Raw genomic sequence first — 18712 nt, forward strand, 5'->3', positions numbered from 1 at the left:
CCAGTTGTTCTTCTGGAAGAAATTCTGCAATAGTTTAGGATCTAAAACAGAGCCTGTTACTCTGACCTCTTGGCCCTCAGCAAGCCCTCTCCTCTCTCCGGACACATAATAAACAGGCAACGGGGACAGAAACTTTCCAGGCAGGGGACACAGCAGCGAAGAAATACAGGTGTCATTTGTTGGAGAGAAAAAGTCAAGTGTTTATAAGTGCTAGGAAGGTGGCTCATGGGGGCTATGCTCATTAAAGATGGAAGGCTGGCCCTCTGGAGAGGATGGAAGTCCATAGGTCTCATTGATGAAAGCAAATTGCACTGTTCATTTGCCAGGAGAGAATCTTCACTCTTAGATCCAGGAAGGGTCTGGCTTCTCAGAGTCACTCAGCATTTATAGTTCTTAAACAGTTTCAGTGGAATAGGGGAGTTGGAATGAAGCCCGTTGGCAAGTCCTGCTGTAAGGGGGAGAATCTCTCTTTCATAATAACTTTGCCAGGACCCCTCCCCTACGAAGGGACCCTTTGTGCTAGTGCCTCGCTTCCAACTGGAGGCTTGATGTGTTGTGTGCTGAACCTGCAAACATCTCCACTTCAGGCATTAGCTTATCACCTTCTGCCTGCCCCTTCAGGTCAAGCAAGGGATGAGAGCCTCGCTTATGAACAGACAAATATAGAGGAAAATGAGGGAGTGCTTTCTCATCTTTTCATTCAGGTTGCAGAGTTTCATTCTTCTCAGTCCCAGAATTCCAGAAGTTTTATTGTTAGGAAGAAAGAAGATGATTTCCTTTTCAAATTTTTTCTTCCACCAATCACATTTTGTATATAGCCAGCAAAGCCAGTATCCGGGCATCACTGCAGTCACGTGGCCAGTCTGTAGAAGGTGCTTTCTGATGCCAAGTCGCTTTTCCTAGGATGGTTGGTCCTGATGTTATTCCCCTGCCACACATCTACGGAGCTCGAATCAAAGGTGTGGAAGTGTTCTGTCCTCTGGATCCCCCGCCGCCATATGAAGCTGTGGTGAGCCAGATGGACCAGGAGCAGGTACTGTCTGTCCTGAATCTCTCTAAGTACATTGACTGCAAGTGGGAAAGACAGCACCGCCCCACCCCCCGCCCCCAGAGAACAGCAGGGAGACCGGGCCCCACACATCTTTTTAAGGAGTTCACTGGGTCTAATGAGGGGTGAGTTAAACATCAACAAAATAACCCTGTTTTTTCCTGTGATGCAGGGATCTTCATTCCAAATGTCAGAAGGATCAGAAGCTGCTGTGATCCCATTGGATCTGGGCTGCACACAAGTGACTCAAGGTAATAGATACATTGTGACATGATTCAGCAGATTAAAACATGATAAAATAGGCTGGGCAAGGTGGTTTATCTCTGTAATCCCAGCACTTTGGGAGGCCGAGGTGGGAGGATCACATGAGACCAGGAGTTTGAGGCCAGCCTGGACAACATGGAGAGAGACCCTATTTCTACAAACGGAAAAAAAAAAATGATAAAATAATGATCCTGTCTGGTATTGTGTTAGAGGGCAGGTATTCTTGGAGCAAATAGTTCAAGCTACACCTTTTTCTCCAGATACAAAAATACCATCAACTATTAGGGCTTATAAATGGGAGAAAATATGTGAACTGAAAAAAGATATCCTTGGAATTTTTTATGAACCAGACTATTCTCAGGAACCATGAAATAGGTTACAGAGTTTGATTGGTATTCCTGTGTTTTCTGATCTATGATTTTCTTCCTCCTATTAAAATTAGCTAGACTTTTGGCAGGGGAAAAAAAGTTTCCTCTATTGCAAGGTGATTTGTGGTGAGATTGTGCTGTGTCATTTATAACCTAGGGCCCAGGTCATGCTGCCCGAGCAGCTAGTGAATTCTGGTTTTCAGTACTGCAGTAAGTACTAGAGTCAGTTTACATTTATCCTTGTAATTTAAGGGAACATTGTTATGGCCTTCTCTCTTTGGGGAGGTTTTAAGTGGCCCAGAGAATTGTCCACCAGGACAAAATCGCAATGGTAATAAATAATGGATCAACTCTTAGCAATTTTAGATGAAGGTAATTTTTCAGCAGTACTATTTGTAATGTAATACTTTGTGTTCTGTTCACCTTCCATCCTAAGTAGAATTATGAAGCAGTGTTCTGTCTCGTAAGTATGTTCATAATTTTTCCATTTTTTATTTTTTAACTTTATTTTTATTTATTTTTTCTGAGACAGAGTTTTGCTCCTTTTGCTCAGGGTGGAGTGCAATGGGACGATCTCAGTTCACTGCAACCTCCACCTCCTGGGTGCAAGTGATTCTCCTGCCCCAGCCTTCCGAGTAACTGGAACTACAAGCACCGCCACCATGCCCAGCTAGTTTTTGTATTTTTAGTGGAGACGGGATTTTGCCATGTTGGCCAGGCAGGTCTCGAACTCCTGACCTCAGGTGATCAACCCACCTCAGCCTCCCAAAGTGCTGGGATTACAGGCATGAGCCACTGCACCCAGCCAATTTTTCCATTTTTAAAAACAGTTTCCTGAATTAAAACTCAGGCTCACAATTTTATTTTCATGAGCATAAATTATCCAATTCCAGCGGGGTTTTACGGATTTGTTTAGTGGCCACTTGACTCTCTCTAACTTAGCCTTCCGGGAGTTCTGCAGCCCACAGAGCAGCCACCTCACCTGTGCAGGTATTACCTTCCCCAGAACCAGGCTCATCCTGAGATGTCAGGGTGCTTTTCAGTACTGCCCCAGAATGCTTCCCTGGAGAAGATTCTAAGCACCTTTAGGAAAAAAAACCCTGCCATTTTGGCATGGCTCCTTTATTTTGCTCTTGGATTTAAATTTTTCTGTTTGTTTGTTTTAGGTGTGGAGGGGTGGTTTGGAAAGGCAAGTTTTCCTGTAGTGCAGTGATGTAAAAACTTACTGGGCCAGCAGCCTGAGTAAATGTTATTAACTGCATTACCCTTGCCCTGGCAGGTTTAGGCTCACAGGTGTTTCCTGCCCATTTTGAGGACTGCAGCTGGTGAGATAATTTATGTTTCGCCTCTTTTTTTTTTTTTTTTTTTAAATCAGGTGGGGACATTCCTAACATACCTGCCGAAGAAAATGCATCCACATCAACTCCCAGTTCAACCCTGGTGCATCCTATCAGAAGCCGGAGAGCCCTCCCACCCTTGAGGACCAGGTCAAAGAGTGACCCTGTGCTCCATCATTCTGAGGAGAGAGGTGATGTCATTCCCCAAGCTCTTCGCAGGGCTGTGTGCTTATTTGCCTAAAGGAGCCAGGTGAAGGCAGGTGGCTCTGGCCAGCTCAAGACCCTGCAGTTTAAGTGGTCATTTGAAGGAGCTTATGAGGTCTTGGGAAAGTAAAATATTCTACGTCCATGTTAGGAATATATATCTACCATGTCTTTTAAGGATGGAGGGTTTTTTTGTTTTTGTTTTTTAAGTCATTGTCATCAAAAGAATTTGGTTGTACATGATACTATGCTAGGTACTACATGAAGACAATTATGCACACCTAGTTCTGATTTCTAGATGCTGCAATCCTTATAGGAATATGCATTGTCTTAAAAAAAGTCAAAAGGATTTTTGTATACTCCCTTTTATAATTTGTTATATTTTTACTATGTATGAGTAGATGATTGAATTGTTGAAATCTGACCTTGTTTTTAGAACTTTGGATAGAATGAAGTACACGCACCCACACACTTCACCTCTCTCTCTGTGTTGAGTTTGTGTATAGATGTTACCTGAATAATTAAAATAATAACACTGATTTTTTTTCTGAATATATGAATACCTGAACATCTCTAAATATCTCTTCATTGTAGAAAATTATAAAAAATAAACTAAAGGAAGAAAATTAAAACCTCCTGTAACTCCACCAGCACCAGCTTCTTCTTGTGAAGTAGTCTAGCAGAGTTGACCTCTGCTGTTCTAAAACACCTATGCAAATAAAACTTCGATAATCCTCCACCCTGCTCTCTCTAAGGTCCTGTCTTGAGCCCTTGCAGTCTCGGTTCTGCCTCTCTGACAGTGTGTGTTATTTGCCACAGCTCTGGACTGACCATGTGCGAGCCAGAGAGAACATTCCTCTTGTCTCTACAGCAGCTTCTAAGTGGAGAGGAAGTCCTGCCGCCTGGTACTGAGCGTGTCTCTGAAACACAGTGGCCGGGCAGCCTGGCTTCTGATTCCCAAGACCTGCCTTCACTGTGGGTCTCCTACACCCCACCTGGCAAGTTGAGGACTCCAGCCTCAACGGGAACTTAGCTGTTTGCACAGCTTAGGGAAATCTTTACAGAACCCCTTCTCATTCTGCAGACCTGCGGGGGCAAGAACAGCAGCTGCTGGAGCCCTCCATTGTGGAAGGCGCCAGGTTGCCTTCAAGAGGAAGAGTGGAGACCCTGACTCTGTCCTCACACATGAGTGTCTTTGGCGAGTGCTTCTGGAAGACTCTTGCTGTCTGTGACGTGCATATGGCTGCCTGAGAGGACAGTCTCGAATCCTGGTTTAGAGCTCCCCACACCTGCCTTTCTCCAGAGGAAAAGGGGTGCTCCCCTTCTTCCACCTGCTCTCTCGCCTCCTGCTTCTTGTCTTCTTTGAATTTCTAAATTGCTGCTTATTAGGCCTTCATAGACTGAAGATGCCAGTGTTGTGTATGCTGAAGGCTGCTGGCTGACTTCTGGACACATAATGACCAGATCTGAGTTTTGCTTCACACACTTCACAGTGCAGAAGCATTCTGCTGGTCTTTACACCCTTGCTGATATAGGTAGCCATGGAAATTAGAGCCTGCAGTGGATTTCCCAGGCTCTCTGTTGACTTCCAGAATGATGTGTACTTTTTCTGCACCTAAATTTCTCTTTTGGTAATAGCTATAGATCTACCTCATATCCATGGTGTGAGCATCGATAACACAAGTCAGTACAATGTCCTTGAGGACGTTTGGTACAAAGGTATAGTCAAAGTGATCAGAGCATTACATTCATCCGACAAGTCTTGTCTCTCTTCAGCCCCTTCCTGTCTTAATTGACTACTTCATCCTCACTCCTTGGAACATCCTTTCATTGGTCAGCCACATTTTTCCTGCTTGGCCCATCCATCCCCATCTATTTGTCATACCCCATGAAACTTAACCTCATTATGGTTTGCATTCTGGATTCTCCTCTCCACCATCTGGCTTTACCTTGGGGGTGGTGTCATACATGACACAATGACATGTTTTGGGCCATATCCTATTGGAACTGGACTTCAGGGAATAACCTTGTGTTATAATTGTTTTCTCTCCTTCTGCAAGATGAAAAGCAGGATGTGCATGGCTATCAGCATTTGTCAGATGCTTTCCATGTTGAGTTTTGTGGTCTGTGCTTTCAGGTACAGGCATATGTTCAAAAGGGGTTGGCCAATGGGTACATGTTGTTTGTTTCTGCCCACAGCTGCCCCAGTGCTCAGCTGTGAAGCTGCAACACAGACTGAAAGGAGACTGGATCTGGCTGCAGTGACTCTGAGGAGAGGTTTGAGATCTAGAGTTTCGCGATGCAGACCGCGGTCTTTGATAGATTACAAATCCTACATGGACACCAAGCTGCTGGTGGCGAGGTTCCTGGAGCAGTCCTCTTGTACCATGACCCCAGACATCCATGAACTTGTAGAAAACATTAAATCTGTTTTGAAATCTGATGAGGAGCACATGGAGGAAGCCATCACAAGTGCCAGTTTTCTAGAACAGGTAGTTTTATTATTAATCTCAGGCATGAATCAGATGACTCATTTTCATAGCAGCTAAAGTGGCTTCTCCACTTTCTTGTCCAAGGCAGAGTAAGTTCATGGTCACAGTCTTCAGGGAAATTGGGTTGAGAGTTCTGGGGAGGGAGACAGAGGAAGCCGGGGAGCTTTCTTTCAAGTGTGGTAACTTTCCCACATCATTCTTGGCTCAAGGGAAGAGAACCCAGTTTTTCTGGGATGTGAAAGCATGTCTGGGAAAATTAAAGAGTGCATCCTAGGAATAAAAGCGGAGGATGTGGACAGTGTGGAGTGCATTCAACATTTGATTTCCTGAATTGAAGGTTTCCTTTGATAGGGCATGTTTTCTCAGCCCTTTGGAAATGATGACATAGGTGAATTTTAATATCAACAAGATTCTAAGAGGCTGTTCACATTCCCATGAAATGTTTGGCAAGATAAATTAGCCAACAGGTCCTAAGGGAATAAGCACCTTTTCTTCTTATAGATTAAAAAGTACAAGGCAATCCCTGAAACTGAAGCCACTTGGGGAAAAGATAGAATTGGGCATGAACATAATCCAGTTGGGTCTCAGGTTTCTCCTCTTTAAAGTAAATGGTTGGACTAGGTAGTCTCTCTACCTTTATTTTTGAATGAATGGAGTTTCCTTCTGGTAAGAGCCTTCTCTCCACCTCTTTTAAGAGCCATTCCCTTTTAGGTGTTGGCTTCATTGCTGCAGGTAGTGGGGTGGATGTTGTATACAGCACCCCACAATGGCGTGTGGATGTTATGTGGCTCTGTGTCTTTGGGCATTAAATGGCTAACAAATACTTCCTCAACTGAAGTGGGCTAATTTCTCAGGGTAATTACCAACTTTAGGATGTAGGTAAATTTTTAATTGAAATTGAGTAAATACCCTCTCACTGTCCCTTCCATTCCCCCTTTCTACCTGCTGGCCTCTTCTTACAGAAGCCAGAAGCCAAACTCTCTCCCAGTCCCTCAGGGGATTCAGGGGGGAGGAATGATCTGACTACTTGCATGAAGAGGTACATGAACCACAGACCCTCTTGGGTTTGCACTCTGAAAGAGTGATCAGTTGACGGTTCCGGGTCAGGCTCCAGTTACTAACCTATCTAGGGGAAACATTTTACATCCTGGTGTCCCTTAGCTACTCCAGATGTCATTGCCTGTCACCTTCCCTCTGTCCGGCCCCAATAGCTCAATAATCAGGAGTCACTTCTGGAAGGCTGCCAAGCTCTGATGAGCTAAGAGCTGGAGCATTCACCAGGTAGTGGGCCTGGACCTTCTGCAAAGTCTTGCTCCCTGAGAAATAGCTCTGGGGAAGAAGAACAAGCACTTAATACAGTTCACTAGATGCTATCATCACAAATGTTTGCTAGATCTTTGTGCCCCAGGCAGGTTAAAAGTTCAGGTGCTGAGATTGTTGTGATAGATTTTGGGCCGTCTCCTGGGCCTTCCAGGACTGGAACCTAGAGGTGAGGTTTCATAATTCCATACCTTTTCCCAGGTAGAAGGAGGTAAGGACACCAGAAGGAGGTAAAGACAGCAGAAGGAGACCAGTTATTTCTGACTCTAGCTGGCTTCGCATATTGGAGTTTTTAGATCCATTTTGATTTTCACTGATATCAAAACCACTTGTCCTAACTTACTATGTAGCACAGTCAACTTCTATGAATGTTGAACTTTTATTCTTAATTGGGAGACAAGGACAGCCCTTAAAGACAAATGTAATTAGTAGACTGTTAATAAAATTTAATTTTAAAATTTAATTTTAAAATTTAATTTTCCTTCTTTGGGGGAATAATCTTTTAATGACCTTAAAGGCCAGAATGGTACAAATGAAACAAAAAGTCATCCAAATGATTCTGCTGTGATGTTAGGTAACAATAAAGCCCCAAGTTTTTCCGAAGCTGCTGACAGTATTATAGATCAAAGAGACATGGCGGTGCAATTTTTAAAAAATTGACCGGACAGTTCTCTCCTCTTCAATCCCAGTTGGATGAGGAATTTTTCATATTTTTGCCATTTTTTACAGAGTAAGTGATATTATTATATATTCAAAATTATGTTTGTGACACATTGCAAAATAGATCTAGCAAAAAGAATCATTCTTAAAGACTTTTTACAAATAAATTGGCCTAATTTTTATATTGTTTATTAAAGGATTATCAGATCCATTTGAAGTATCATTGGATGGTTTGGGTTGACTGTTTCTTTTTTGAAACAAGGTCTCCGTCTGTCACCCAGGCTAAAGTGCGGTGGTGTAGATATAGCTCACTGCAGCCTTGAAATCCTGGGCTCAGGTGATCCTCCTGCCTCAGCCTCTCAGGTAGCTGGGACTACAGGCACACACCACCACGCCCAGCCAAGTTTTCTTATTTTTAGTAGAGATGAGGTCTTGTGATGTTGTCCAGGCTGGTCTAGAACTCCTGGGCTCAAGTAATCCTTCTGCCTCAGCCTCCCAGGTAGCTGGGACTACAGGCATGAACCACCATGCCCAGCTAATTAATTTTTTTTTTTTTTTTTTTTTTTTTTTTGTAGAGATGGAGTCTCACTATGTTACTCAGGTTGGTCTCAAACTCCTGGATTGAAGTAATCCCCCTGCCTCAGCCTCCCAAAGTGCTGGGATTACAAGTGTGAGCCACTGTGCCTATACTTGGTTGACATTTTATAAACCCATCACCTGGTCCCAATCCTAGACCAGTGGTTCTTACTTGGATTCTTGTTAAAAATACAGATCCCTGAGCCTGAGTCCAGGCTAACTGTCCCTATTGCTATGGGAATTCTGTGGCAATTCAGCTGAGAATTCATGTTTCTGACAATACCCGTCCCTCCCTGACCGAGTAGTAATGTTCAGATGCCAGCAAGGATCACTGACTTAGACTTCAGAGAAATTAGAGAAAAGCAATGAGAAGAATGTTAAAGCAAGAAATTGCAACGGACAAACCAGTTAAGTGTGGTTTACGGGTCTGCAGCGGACATGGTAGAACATTTGGAGGATTTACAAAGAACCTCTGGAATTCCAAGTGAGTTCCACTTTGGGAAAATGCCTTTTTTTTTTTTCTTTTTCAAAGCAATTACACATTAAGATAGGTGGATGGACCTAGGAGGTAGGTCAAAGGGCCACATCTGGTAAAGCTTACTTAACTTCTCCCCACCCCTCTCTTTTCCCAAAGATAATGGCCCCATTGCAGCCCAGCACATCCAGAGCCCACATGCTGCCCTCGCGGAGACAGCCTGGCCTGCTGCACCTCCAGAGCTGTGGCGACCTTCACACCTTCACACCAGCGGGGAGGCCCCGAGCCGAGAGGAGGCCCCGGCGAATGGAGGCTGAGCGGCCACACAGCCTCATTGGGGTCATCCGAGAGACTGTCCTGTGAACCCTGGAAGACAGAAGGCCACTCCAAGGGGAAGGATCCCTCTCCTCTCTGCCATTTCTTGGCTGGGAGCTGTGGTCCACCTCAAAAAAAGGAGCACTCTGGAGGACACGTTTTCCCACCTGTAGGCTCCCGTGTCTGCTGACTGAGGGCATTCAGGAGTAAATGCACAGGTCGGTCCAGGCCCTTCTGGGTTTGGGATGCACTAAGTTGGAGGTTATGAAAGCATTGATCCTCTCCTTCCTCTGCTGGGCCTCGCAGCATTCCCAAGGGTCACATGCCCTGGCATGGGCAGAAACCGGGCTAATGATTCTTTGCCCACTTCACCCCTCGTGTCTCTCTTTGTTGCTAAGTTCTTTCCCTCTTGGAAGGACAGATCTGCCGGGCTGCTATTTATAGTTGCCTTTGGCCTTTCACTGCTCTGCGATTTGGCAGGAAATAAGGCGATTAACCCTATGTGTCCACAAGCCTCGAGCCTTGTTTCAGGTCACCCTCAAATCACACTCTCTTTAGGCAAAACAGGAAACTTCTTAAGTGACAAATTTTAATGCCAGACATTTAAGGAGAGGATTATTGTTGATTCCATTTACTCATGCTTGCAAAACTAGAGACCCCTAAGGCAGAACTGAGAATAAACATGTTTACTTTGGGCCACTGGGCTTGATGTGTAATATTTGTTTACACTTAGGTGGCCAGGCCTTACCATACAGAGGGCTGGGGACTTGGAGCTGTGGTGGTCAGGCTTACCGGGCAGGCCACTGAACCAGTTTAATTTATAAAGCACCTGAAGCCCGTGGATAACATGTATCCTTCGTTCATTCAGCAAGCACTTGGCTGGATGGCTTCATGGAGCTGCCTTCTCATGGGATCACGGACAATAAATCAATAAAGTAATTACAGATTGGGGATTATTGCTGAAAAAGAGCAATAGGTGGTTAGAGGGGCTTCTTCTTCGAGGAAAGGGCACTTGAGCTGAGTCACGACTTAGTGGATCAGGGAAGAATGTTCCAGGTAGAGAGAGAGGGGCGAAGAACACCAGAGGCCACTGTGACCACAGCCCCGAGTCAGGGCAGCGGTGGGCAGTAGCTGCACAGGCTGCCTGTTGTGCTAGCAATGAGATACTGTTGAGGAGTTTTCAGCAGAAGAGTGATGGATGTCAGCATATTTTCAAAAGATCACCGTGCTGCATGGAGGATAGTTTGGGTCAGACATGAGTGGAGGTGAGGAGTTGAGTAAAGAGGTTACATAGGAAATGGAGTACTGCTTCTTGCTGGGCACTGCCTGTGCACCAGATACTATGCTAAGAGCTTTGCACACACTCCTATTTTCTGCTCATGACAGCATAGGCGGTGGAAGCTGTTATTGTCCCTATTTGACAGATGTGGAAAATGAGGTTCAGTAATTTGCACACGGTCCCTCCGCAGCTAAGGGGTGGAGCTGACATTCACACCCAGGCAGTCCAACTCCAGAAACTGCTCTGTTCCTCGACCTCCCAAACATGAAATTGGTTTGCCATTTCATGCTTCTGTGAGAAAGGGCTGTTAAGACTTCTGGCTTGCCTCTCCAGACCACAGATTTCCTGGGTCCAAGCCAATGAACCATGCCAGAGTGGGAACTGTGGTGGGGACAAGGGATGGAGGGGAAAGACACTTGTGTGGAGGTGCTGAGCTGGGGTGGGAAGGGGGCTGTGGAAACAGCCCTAGAAATGGGAGAGATGGAGGGCTGTGAACAGGCTGGGGTCAGGCCCCTTGCCTGGGGTCAGCAGTGTTTGGGGAAGATCTACAGTGACATCTCAGAATGACATTTTCTCCGTTCTTATCCGCCCATTCCCAGAAACTGAATTCCCCTTCAGGCTCATGATCTTTCCATTTCTCTAGGAGTCCTCCTGTCAGCACCATAGCTGTCCAGTGGGGTCTGGCCCACTGCCCGGGGTAAGCCCTTGCCCTGTTTGAGGGCCTCACCGTAGTTCTCCAACATTCCGTGGACTGCCCATGCGGCCCAGTCTAATTTCTTCTCTCCTTCACAGCTCCTTGTGTACCCCCAAACTGGTTTCTCCAAGTGAGGCCCCACAGCTCTTAGCCAACCACTTTGTCCCACTCCTATAGCCAGGCAAGAGAAGGGACTGGCCTTTCCTTCCCTCACTCAGGCCTGGCTGCGCCTTTCTCACTGCTCTGGAATCTTTTTTTTTTTTTTTTTTTCCCAGCTGCATCCCTCTCCACCTTCCCTTCTGAACCCTATTGCTCACCTCCACCTGCCACTGCAGGCCTCCCTGTGTACCTGAAAGGCTCAAGGAAGACAGGTGGGCACCACAAGTGTGAACAGTGTCTGGCTTCTAGCTTTGGGGGGACAGTCACAGAGATGGCCTCAGCCATCCCGAGGAATGAGAAATTGCCAGCAACAACTGGAAGAGGAAAGGAGGCATAAAGCCTGAGAGCATCAGTTAGATGGACACCAGGAGCAAGTGGGGGCCTGTCTTAGCTTCACGGAATTGTCCCTGCAACTTCAGAAACGGCGAAATCTGAAAACCTATTTCTGCCTTCCTTCCCTGACTTTAAGGAGTATTAAAGTAAAAAAAAACCCACAGAAACATATATCTATCTATCTATCTATCTATCTATCTATCTATCTATCTATAAAACGATAGTTTACATATATTTAGCATGGGAGGGAACTCAGAAGTCATGTGATTTATCTCCTTCCTAGTTCATCTGGGTAGTAATATACTTTTAAATACTTAAGCATTAATAATGATACACATGCTCATAGGTTAACTGAACATATATAGCGAGGGCAGCTGTTTCGCCTTTGGAGTTCCTTAGGAATCCATAGTCCAGTGGTTTTAACAAAGCATTTCAAATGTGGTTATCAAAATTATACCAAAGGGTTGATTAATTAGCATAAGCGATGTTTGAAATAAGTTTTCACTGGTGAAGTAAATAATGTTCACAATATGTGGCCAGCTAGGAGCACTGCACAGTCATTGTTGCCTCTGTCCCAATGAGGCATCAGAATCTGGTCCCCACTTTGTGAGATTGTCACAGGATGGACTGAGATTCAAGCTGCTCCTTCAGAACCCCAACCTTTCAAGCAAGCTACGTGTCTGAGAATCTGAGGACAGCTAGGACTTCCCCAAGCTTACAAACGGTTTTGTGCAGCCTTGCCAATGAGCATGGCTGGCTGGCAGAATTGCCCAAGACCTGCTTTCATTGGAGCATCTTGATGGTGAGGTTTGGAGGAGGAGTCTATGGCCCCTAATTTCCAGACGCTGCCTGTATTTGTCAAAAGAACCAGACATTTTCTGAACTGTCTAATTGGGTAGGTCAGATCATGCTACCCCCTCAATTTGCAGGAAAGGAAACTGAGGCCCAGTGCTAAGAATGGGGCAGGGGTAAGAGACCAGCACTTCTGGCTGGAGTTAACCTTTGGTGTCGTCCATTCCATGAATTTGAACAATGCATGATGACCTGTATCCACCACTGTAGTAGTATACAGAGTAGTTCCACTGCCCTAAAATCCTCTGTGCTCCACCCAGTCATGCCTCTCTCCCCTAACTCCTGGCAACCACTGGTCCTTTGACGGTCTCCATAGTTTTACTTTCTCCAGAATGTCACACAGTTGGAATCAGATACTATACAGCCTTTTCAGACTGACTTCTTTCACTTAGTAATATGCATTCAAGTTTCCTGTATCTTTCCATGGTCTGATAATCCATTCAAACCCTTGAAAAGTTATTTGATTCAATAGTCATAAAAGTACTCTATCATGTTAACATCTCAAAACACTTACCCTCATTTTCTGAATTTACTCATGTCAGGGACCAGGGAAAAACAGGTCTGCAGCCCACACTGGATTAGTGTTCACCTGGGTTCCCACTCTAGACGGAGTCTCCTAGTTTCATTTGTCCTGTGTGATAGGCCCTGGGGACACTGATGAAGAGGATTGGGAGGTAACAGGTGGGGACCCCCTCTTCCCTCTGCACCCGTGTCTGTCTCTGAGGCTACCTGTGAGCTGAGGCCCGTCCTCACAGCGAGACCCACGGTGTGAAGATCCAAGGCTTTGGCGAGTCGCTCAGGATTAGGAAGAACTGGCAGAGGAAAGAAGGGGCTGCAGCCAGGCCTCCACCCAGTGGGAGTGGAATTCTGGAAGCAGAACAAAGGGGCCCATTTCCACCTCCCCCCAGGCTGCTGTAGGATGCAGAGGAGGACGGTGGAGCAGGGAGGGAAGGGCCCAGGACAAGGCCATCTTTGTTTCCGTGTTGTTCCTCCCTGAGGCCTCTGCAAGGAAAGCCAAGTCCGAAGTCAAAAGACGCCACTTTTCTTCCACTCTCTCTCTGCAGAAGCCTTCATCCTCTCATTCACTCAACAGGTATTTATGGAGCTCCAGGGTACCAGGCTGTGGGCCAGGGGCTGAGGGTAGAATGCAGAGCAGGAAGAGGGGACACAAAAATCACAAATTACAAATGCAAAGCCATTTTCCTCTTGGCGGCTGAACCGTGCCAAGGCCCCAGCAAGGAGGAGGAGCCAAGAGAGGGTGACTTTGAGACCAACAGGTACACGCCTGGTTTCTCAGAGGCTGGCGTGAAGGCTCCCTCATCCCTGATTATCAAACAGGCTCACGTGGCAGATGGTTCACCATCCTGGGAATTCTTGATGAAAAGTTATTCCTGACTATTGTTAAAGATGGTAACGGGCCGAGCACCGTGGCTCACACCTGTAATTCCAGCACTTTGGGAGGCCGAGGCAGGTGGATCACCTGAGGTCAGGAGTTCGAGACCAGCCTGGTCGACATGGTGAAACCCCGTCTCTACTAAAGATACAGAAATTAGCCGGGTGTGATGATGGGTGCCTGTAATCCCAGCTACTTGGGAGGCTGAGACAGGAGAATTGCTTGAACCCAGGAGGTGGAGGTTGCAGTGAGCCAAGATTGTGCCACTGCACTCCAGCCTGGGCGATAGAGCGAGTAGAGCGAGACTCCATCTCAAAAAAAAAAAAAAGATGGTAAGGAAGACTTAATCAAGCAGAAGCCACCGCAGTGGGGTTCTGCAATATGGGAGAAAGGTCAGACTCAACCCCAAACATAGCAGGACAAGTGGAGATTTATATAGCCAAGGAGCAATGTTGGGGTCAGTAGATAGAAAAGTACTAAGACGAAACGTGAGGGCTGGGGCAATTCTTGATACACCAAGTCACTAGGATTCTTGCTGAAGGCAGGCCAGGGTGATAAGCTATCAGGGTAGGGAATGAGGAATGTGATCAGATACCAAGGATAGGAGATTTTTGCTAAACTGACTCAGCAGAATTCTTGCTAAAACTGGACTAAGAGTCCAAGAGTCAGAAAGAGGACTCAGGCAGGGTGCAATAGCTCATGCCCATAATCCCAACACTTTGAAAACTGAGGTGGGAGGATCACTTGAGTCCAGAAGTTCAAGACCAGACTGGGCAACATAGTGAGACCCCATCTCTACAAAAAAGTGTAAAAATTAGCCACGCATGGTGCATGTCTGTAGTCCCAGCTACTCAGGAGGCTGAGGTTGGAGGATCACTTGAGCCCAGGAGGTTGAGGCTGCAGCGAGCCATGATTCCACTGCACTCCATCGTGGGTGACAGAGTGAGACACTTTCTCAAAAATACAAAAAAAAAAAACCAAAAAACAAAACAAAACAACCAACAACAACAACAACAAAAAACATCAAAAAAAGAAAAAAAGGACTCAGAGGAGCCTTACTCAAGTTTGGTCAAGGGGTGAGTGTGTCAGACTCCAAGGAGCATCTCCGTTTCTGAGTGGGAACTCTCATCACACTGTGTCCCTTGCCTCAGGCTTGTCACTGTCTAAAGAAAAACACTCCTTTCATTCCAACAGCTGGCAGGATCTCTGTTTTGCCCTAACAAAGAAGCTAGAGCCAAAATTCAGGATGAATCATCATTCTTCTCTGGCAAAGTGGCTGTAGGTCCCAGGTCTATGGAGGCTTTCCCAGAATCTTTTAGATACTGTTCATGAATTCTGATCCAAAAGGAACATTTCATAGTGCGGGCAGGATCACATATTAGGCAGAAAAGAATTCCAAGCAAAGAGAGTTGCTGGGATTATTCTGCTCTGGTCGCAAACTGTTTCTCCCGCCGCACTGTATCTGCTTGGTGGAGACAAGCAGGTGTTCAACAGTAATCATACACCAAAATATGAGAGGTATCAGGCATGGAGGCCTCTCTCCTCATTTTGTAGATGAGGAGACCAACATCCAGAGTGGTAAACAAATTTGCTTGGTCTCATACGAGCTGCAAGTGTCAGCATGCCACAACTTTAGCCTGTGTCTCCTGCCTTCCATTACAGCAGACTGCTTGCTCTTCTCTAGACTGCCGTGGCAGGGAACTATGGGGAGGCGAAAGAAACACACCACTGGAACTCATAGGGAGCTGAAATGGTAACACCAGTGTGTCACTTACAAATGGTGATAATGAGGCCAGGCACAGTGGCTTGCACCTGTAATCCCAGCACTTTGGGAGGCTAAGGTGAGGGGATTGTTTGAACCTGAGAGCTTGAGACCAGCCTGAGTAACATAGTGAGACCTTGTCTCCACAAAAGATAAAAAAGCCAGGCATGGTGGTGCATACCTGTGGTCTCAGCTACTCAGGAGGCTGAGTTGGGAGGATTGCTTGAGTCCAAGAGGTTGAGATTGCAGTAATCTGCGATGATGGTGCCACAGCACTCCAGCCTGGGTGACAGAGCAAGACCCTGTCTCCAAAAAAAAAAAAAAAAAAGATAATAATGAGTAGCACTTATTGTGAGCCCTTCCAGAGCTGTCTTATTAACTTAGTTCAAGTAATCTTCACAATAGTCTTCACAATTCTTTACCAATTCTTATGACTCTACTTGATTTCTCTTGTTTAATTACATTTGGCGGACATCTCTACTACAATGTTGAAGAGTAGTGGAAATACAACATCCTTGTCATGTTCCTGATCTTAGAGGAAATGCCTTTGACGTTTCTCCATTAAATAAGATACTAGCTTTAGGACAAAAATAAATAAATAAATAAATAATATATAAAAATAGCATACCTCAGTTCCTATGTTCTTGAGGGTTTTTGTTTTGTTGTAGTTGATTTTTGTTTGCTTCATGAAGGGGTACTGGATTTTGTCAAAGGCTCTCTCAGCTTCTCTGGAAATAATCATATTATTTTTCCCCCTTAGGTTTATTAAAGTGGACTATGGTATTAATGGATTTTGAATAGTGAACCAACCTTGAATTATTGAATAAATCCCATTAATTCATGGTGTATTATTTTCTTAATGTGATGTTGGATTCTGTTTGCTAAATTTCAAAAATTTTCAATGCTATTTATTAATGATACTGGTTAGTATATTTCTGTATACTCTTTATCTGGTTTGGGTATCGGTATTTTATTAGATTCATAAAATGAATTGGGAAGTTTTCCTTCTTTTTCAGTGCTCTGAAATATTTTAGAGAACATTGGTCTTTGAAGGTATGGTAGAATTTCCTGTCGCAGCCCTTGGTGCTTTTGTGCAGAATAGTTCCTTAATACATTTCTCTATTTCTTCTATTAAAATTGGTCCATTTAAACTTTCCAGCTCTAGTGAGGATCAATTTTGGTAATTTTTATCTCCCTGGGAAATCATCTATCTACTTCACCCAGTTTTTCAAATTTATTTGCATAGAAATTTGTCATCTCTTATAATTAAAAAAAATTCTTCTGTTCCAATGGTTATTTCCCCCTTGTCATTTTAAATTTTATATATTTATGGTTTCCCCTCTTTTCTCTTGTTAGCTGTTTTTTTTTAAAACCTGTATTTTACTTAAAACCTATATTTTATTTATTAATTATATCCACCGTTTATTCGCTTTCTCATTAATTTTTGCTTTTAGTTTTTAGTTTTTTTTTTTTTTTTTTTTTTTTGAGACAGGGTCTCACTTTGTCACCCAGGCTGGAGTGCAGTCGTGAGATTATGGCTCACTGCAGCCTTGACCTCTCCAGGCCCAGTGATCCTTCTACCTCAGCCTCCTGAGTAGCTGGGACTACAGGCATACACCACCATGGCCAGCTAATATTTGTGTTTTTTGTAGAGATGGGGTTTCACCATGTTGCCCAGGCTGGTCTGGAACTCATGGGCTCAAATAATCCTCCCACCTCGGCCTCCCAAAGTGCTAGGATTGCAGACGTGAGCCACAGCACCTGGCTGCCTTTAGCTTTATTATTTTCTTTTTTGTGCTTTCTTTTGTTTTACTTTGTTGTTCTTTTTTTGGTGCTTTGAGCTGGAAATTTAATTTGTTTCGTGTTATTTTCTTGCTTTCATTGATAAAAAAGTGTTTAGTGCAATGGATTTTCTTATCACTGCTTGAATTGAATCCCATAGAATCTGATATATTTTCATCGTGATTAGGGACCCCCTTGGAAAAAAAAGAATACAAAATTAGGAATACAAAATTAGGTACAGAGCATTGAAAGGGGCTAATCCATGATACTTGAATTTCAGTGGCTTCACAATAAATCCACCGCTGTTCAAGAATAAGACTTCGGAGTTTACACCCGAGTTTTGGGTAAGTGGTTGGCATTTTTGAGATGGGCAGCAGTAAGAAAAGACCCTGAGACCATGAGTAACAAGAAAAAGGAACTGGAAAGAGAATGAACTATAATGTGTAGGCAGAATTAATCTCAATATAATCTTACCATATGCATGATTGTCTTACTATCACCAGCTGCAAATGATTAAAAGGAGTTTCTGAGTGTTAAGTAATGTGTTTCAGATCACACGTTTGGTTAAATGAGGCTACATCCAGCCTAGTCCAACCCTGAAGCCTATGTTTTCTTCGCTACATGCACCATATTGCTGGTGCCAGAAAGGACTGGCTTCAGTGCTACTCCCATCTTCTTCCACAAGCTGTGAGCTGAGGAATTTCTTATAGAAAGTCACCTGGAAAGACAAGTACTGGCAGTGTGGGATTACTTATTGCAGGGAATTTGACAAAACATGGTGACCATATTAGTCATCTATTGCTGTGTAATGAACTATACCCAAATGACAAACATTTATTATGTCACAGGCTCTGAGGGTCAGAAATCCAGGAGCAGCTTAGCTGGGTGCTTCTGGCTCAGGGTTTTTCATGAGGTTGACATCCAATGGTTGGCTAGAGCTACACTCATCTCAAGACTCAACCGGGGCTGGAGGATCTGCTTCCAAGCTCACTTATGCAGTGTGGATGGGCCTCAGTTTCTCACTGGTTACCAAGACTTCACCACATAGACTTCTTACCATGTAGGCCTCACTATGTAGGCTTCTCCATAGGGCTGCTTATAGCATGGCAGCTTGCTTCCCAGAGTGAGATGAGAGAGAGAGAGAGAGAACAAACCAGAAAGCCCACCCAAGATGGAAGCCACAGTCTTTTTATAACATATCTTAGAAGTAATACACCATCATTTATGTTTATTAGAAGCAAATCACTAGGTCCTACCCACACTCAAGGGGAGGGAAATTGAACTGTACCTTTTGAAGGAAGGGGTATTTAAAATATGTGTGGACGCTGATGAGGTTCAGGACACATGTCTCAGTCTGTTTTCTGTTGCTATAACCAAATACCTGAGACTGGGTAATTGT

General features: G+C 44.6%; 1 protein-coding gene across 6 annotated transcripts in view; it reads left to right on the forward strand.

Annotated features, from left to right (window-relative positions):
- ENTREP1 (endosomal transmembrane epsin interactor 1) overlaps positions 1-16770 on the forward strand; it is a 73581-nt gene extending 56811 nt beyond the window's left edge. For 2 of the 6 annotated variants that reach the window (XM_055350758.2, XM_055350757.2), the window contains exons 7-11: positions 904-1033; positions 1221-1299; positions 3056-3208; positions 5421-5713; positions 8904-16767. In XM_055350758.2, coding sequence (XP_055206733.1) covers positions 904-1033; positions 1221-1299; positions 3056-3208; positions 5421-5713; positions 8904-9107 — 859 coding nt within the window. In that variant the 3' untranslated portion in view covers positions 9108-16767. Of the gene's footprint in view, positions 1-903; positions 1034-1220; positions 1300-3055; positions 4941-5420; positions 5714-8903 lie in introns of those variants that run through there. The other 4 variants (XM_055350755.2, XM_019034244.4, XR_010130236.1 and 1 more) reach the window with 4 other exon arrangements.
- Positions 16771-18712: the final 1942 nt, after the last annotated feature.

The sequence above is a fragment of the Gorilla gorilla genome, chromosome 13 (genome assembly GCF_029281585.2).
Source record: "Gorilla gorilla gorilla isolate KB3781 chromosome 13, NHGRI_mGorGor1-v2.1_pri, whole genome shotgun sequence".
In the NCBI taxonomy this organism is placed as follows: domain Eukaryota; kingdom Metazoa; phylum Chordata; class Mammalia; order Primates; family Hominidae; genus Gorilla; species Gorilla gorilla.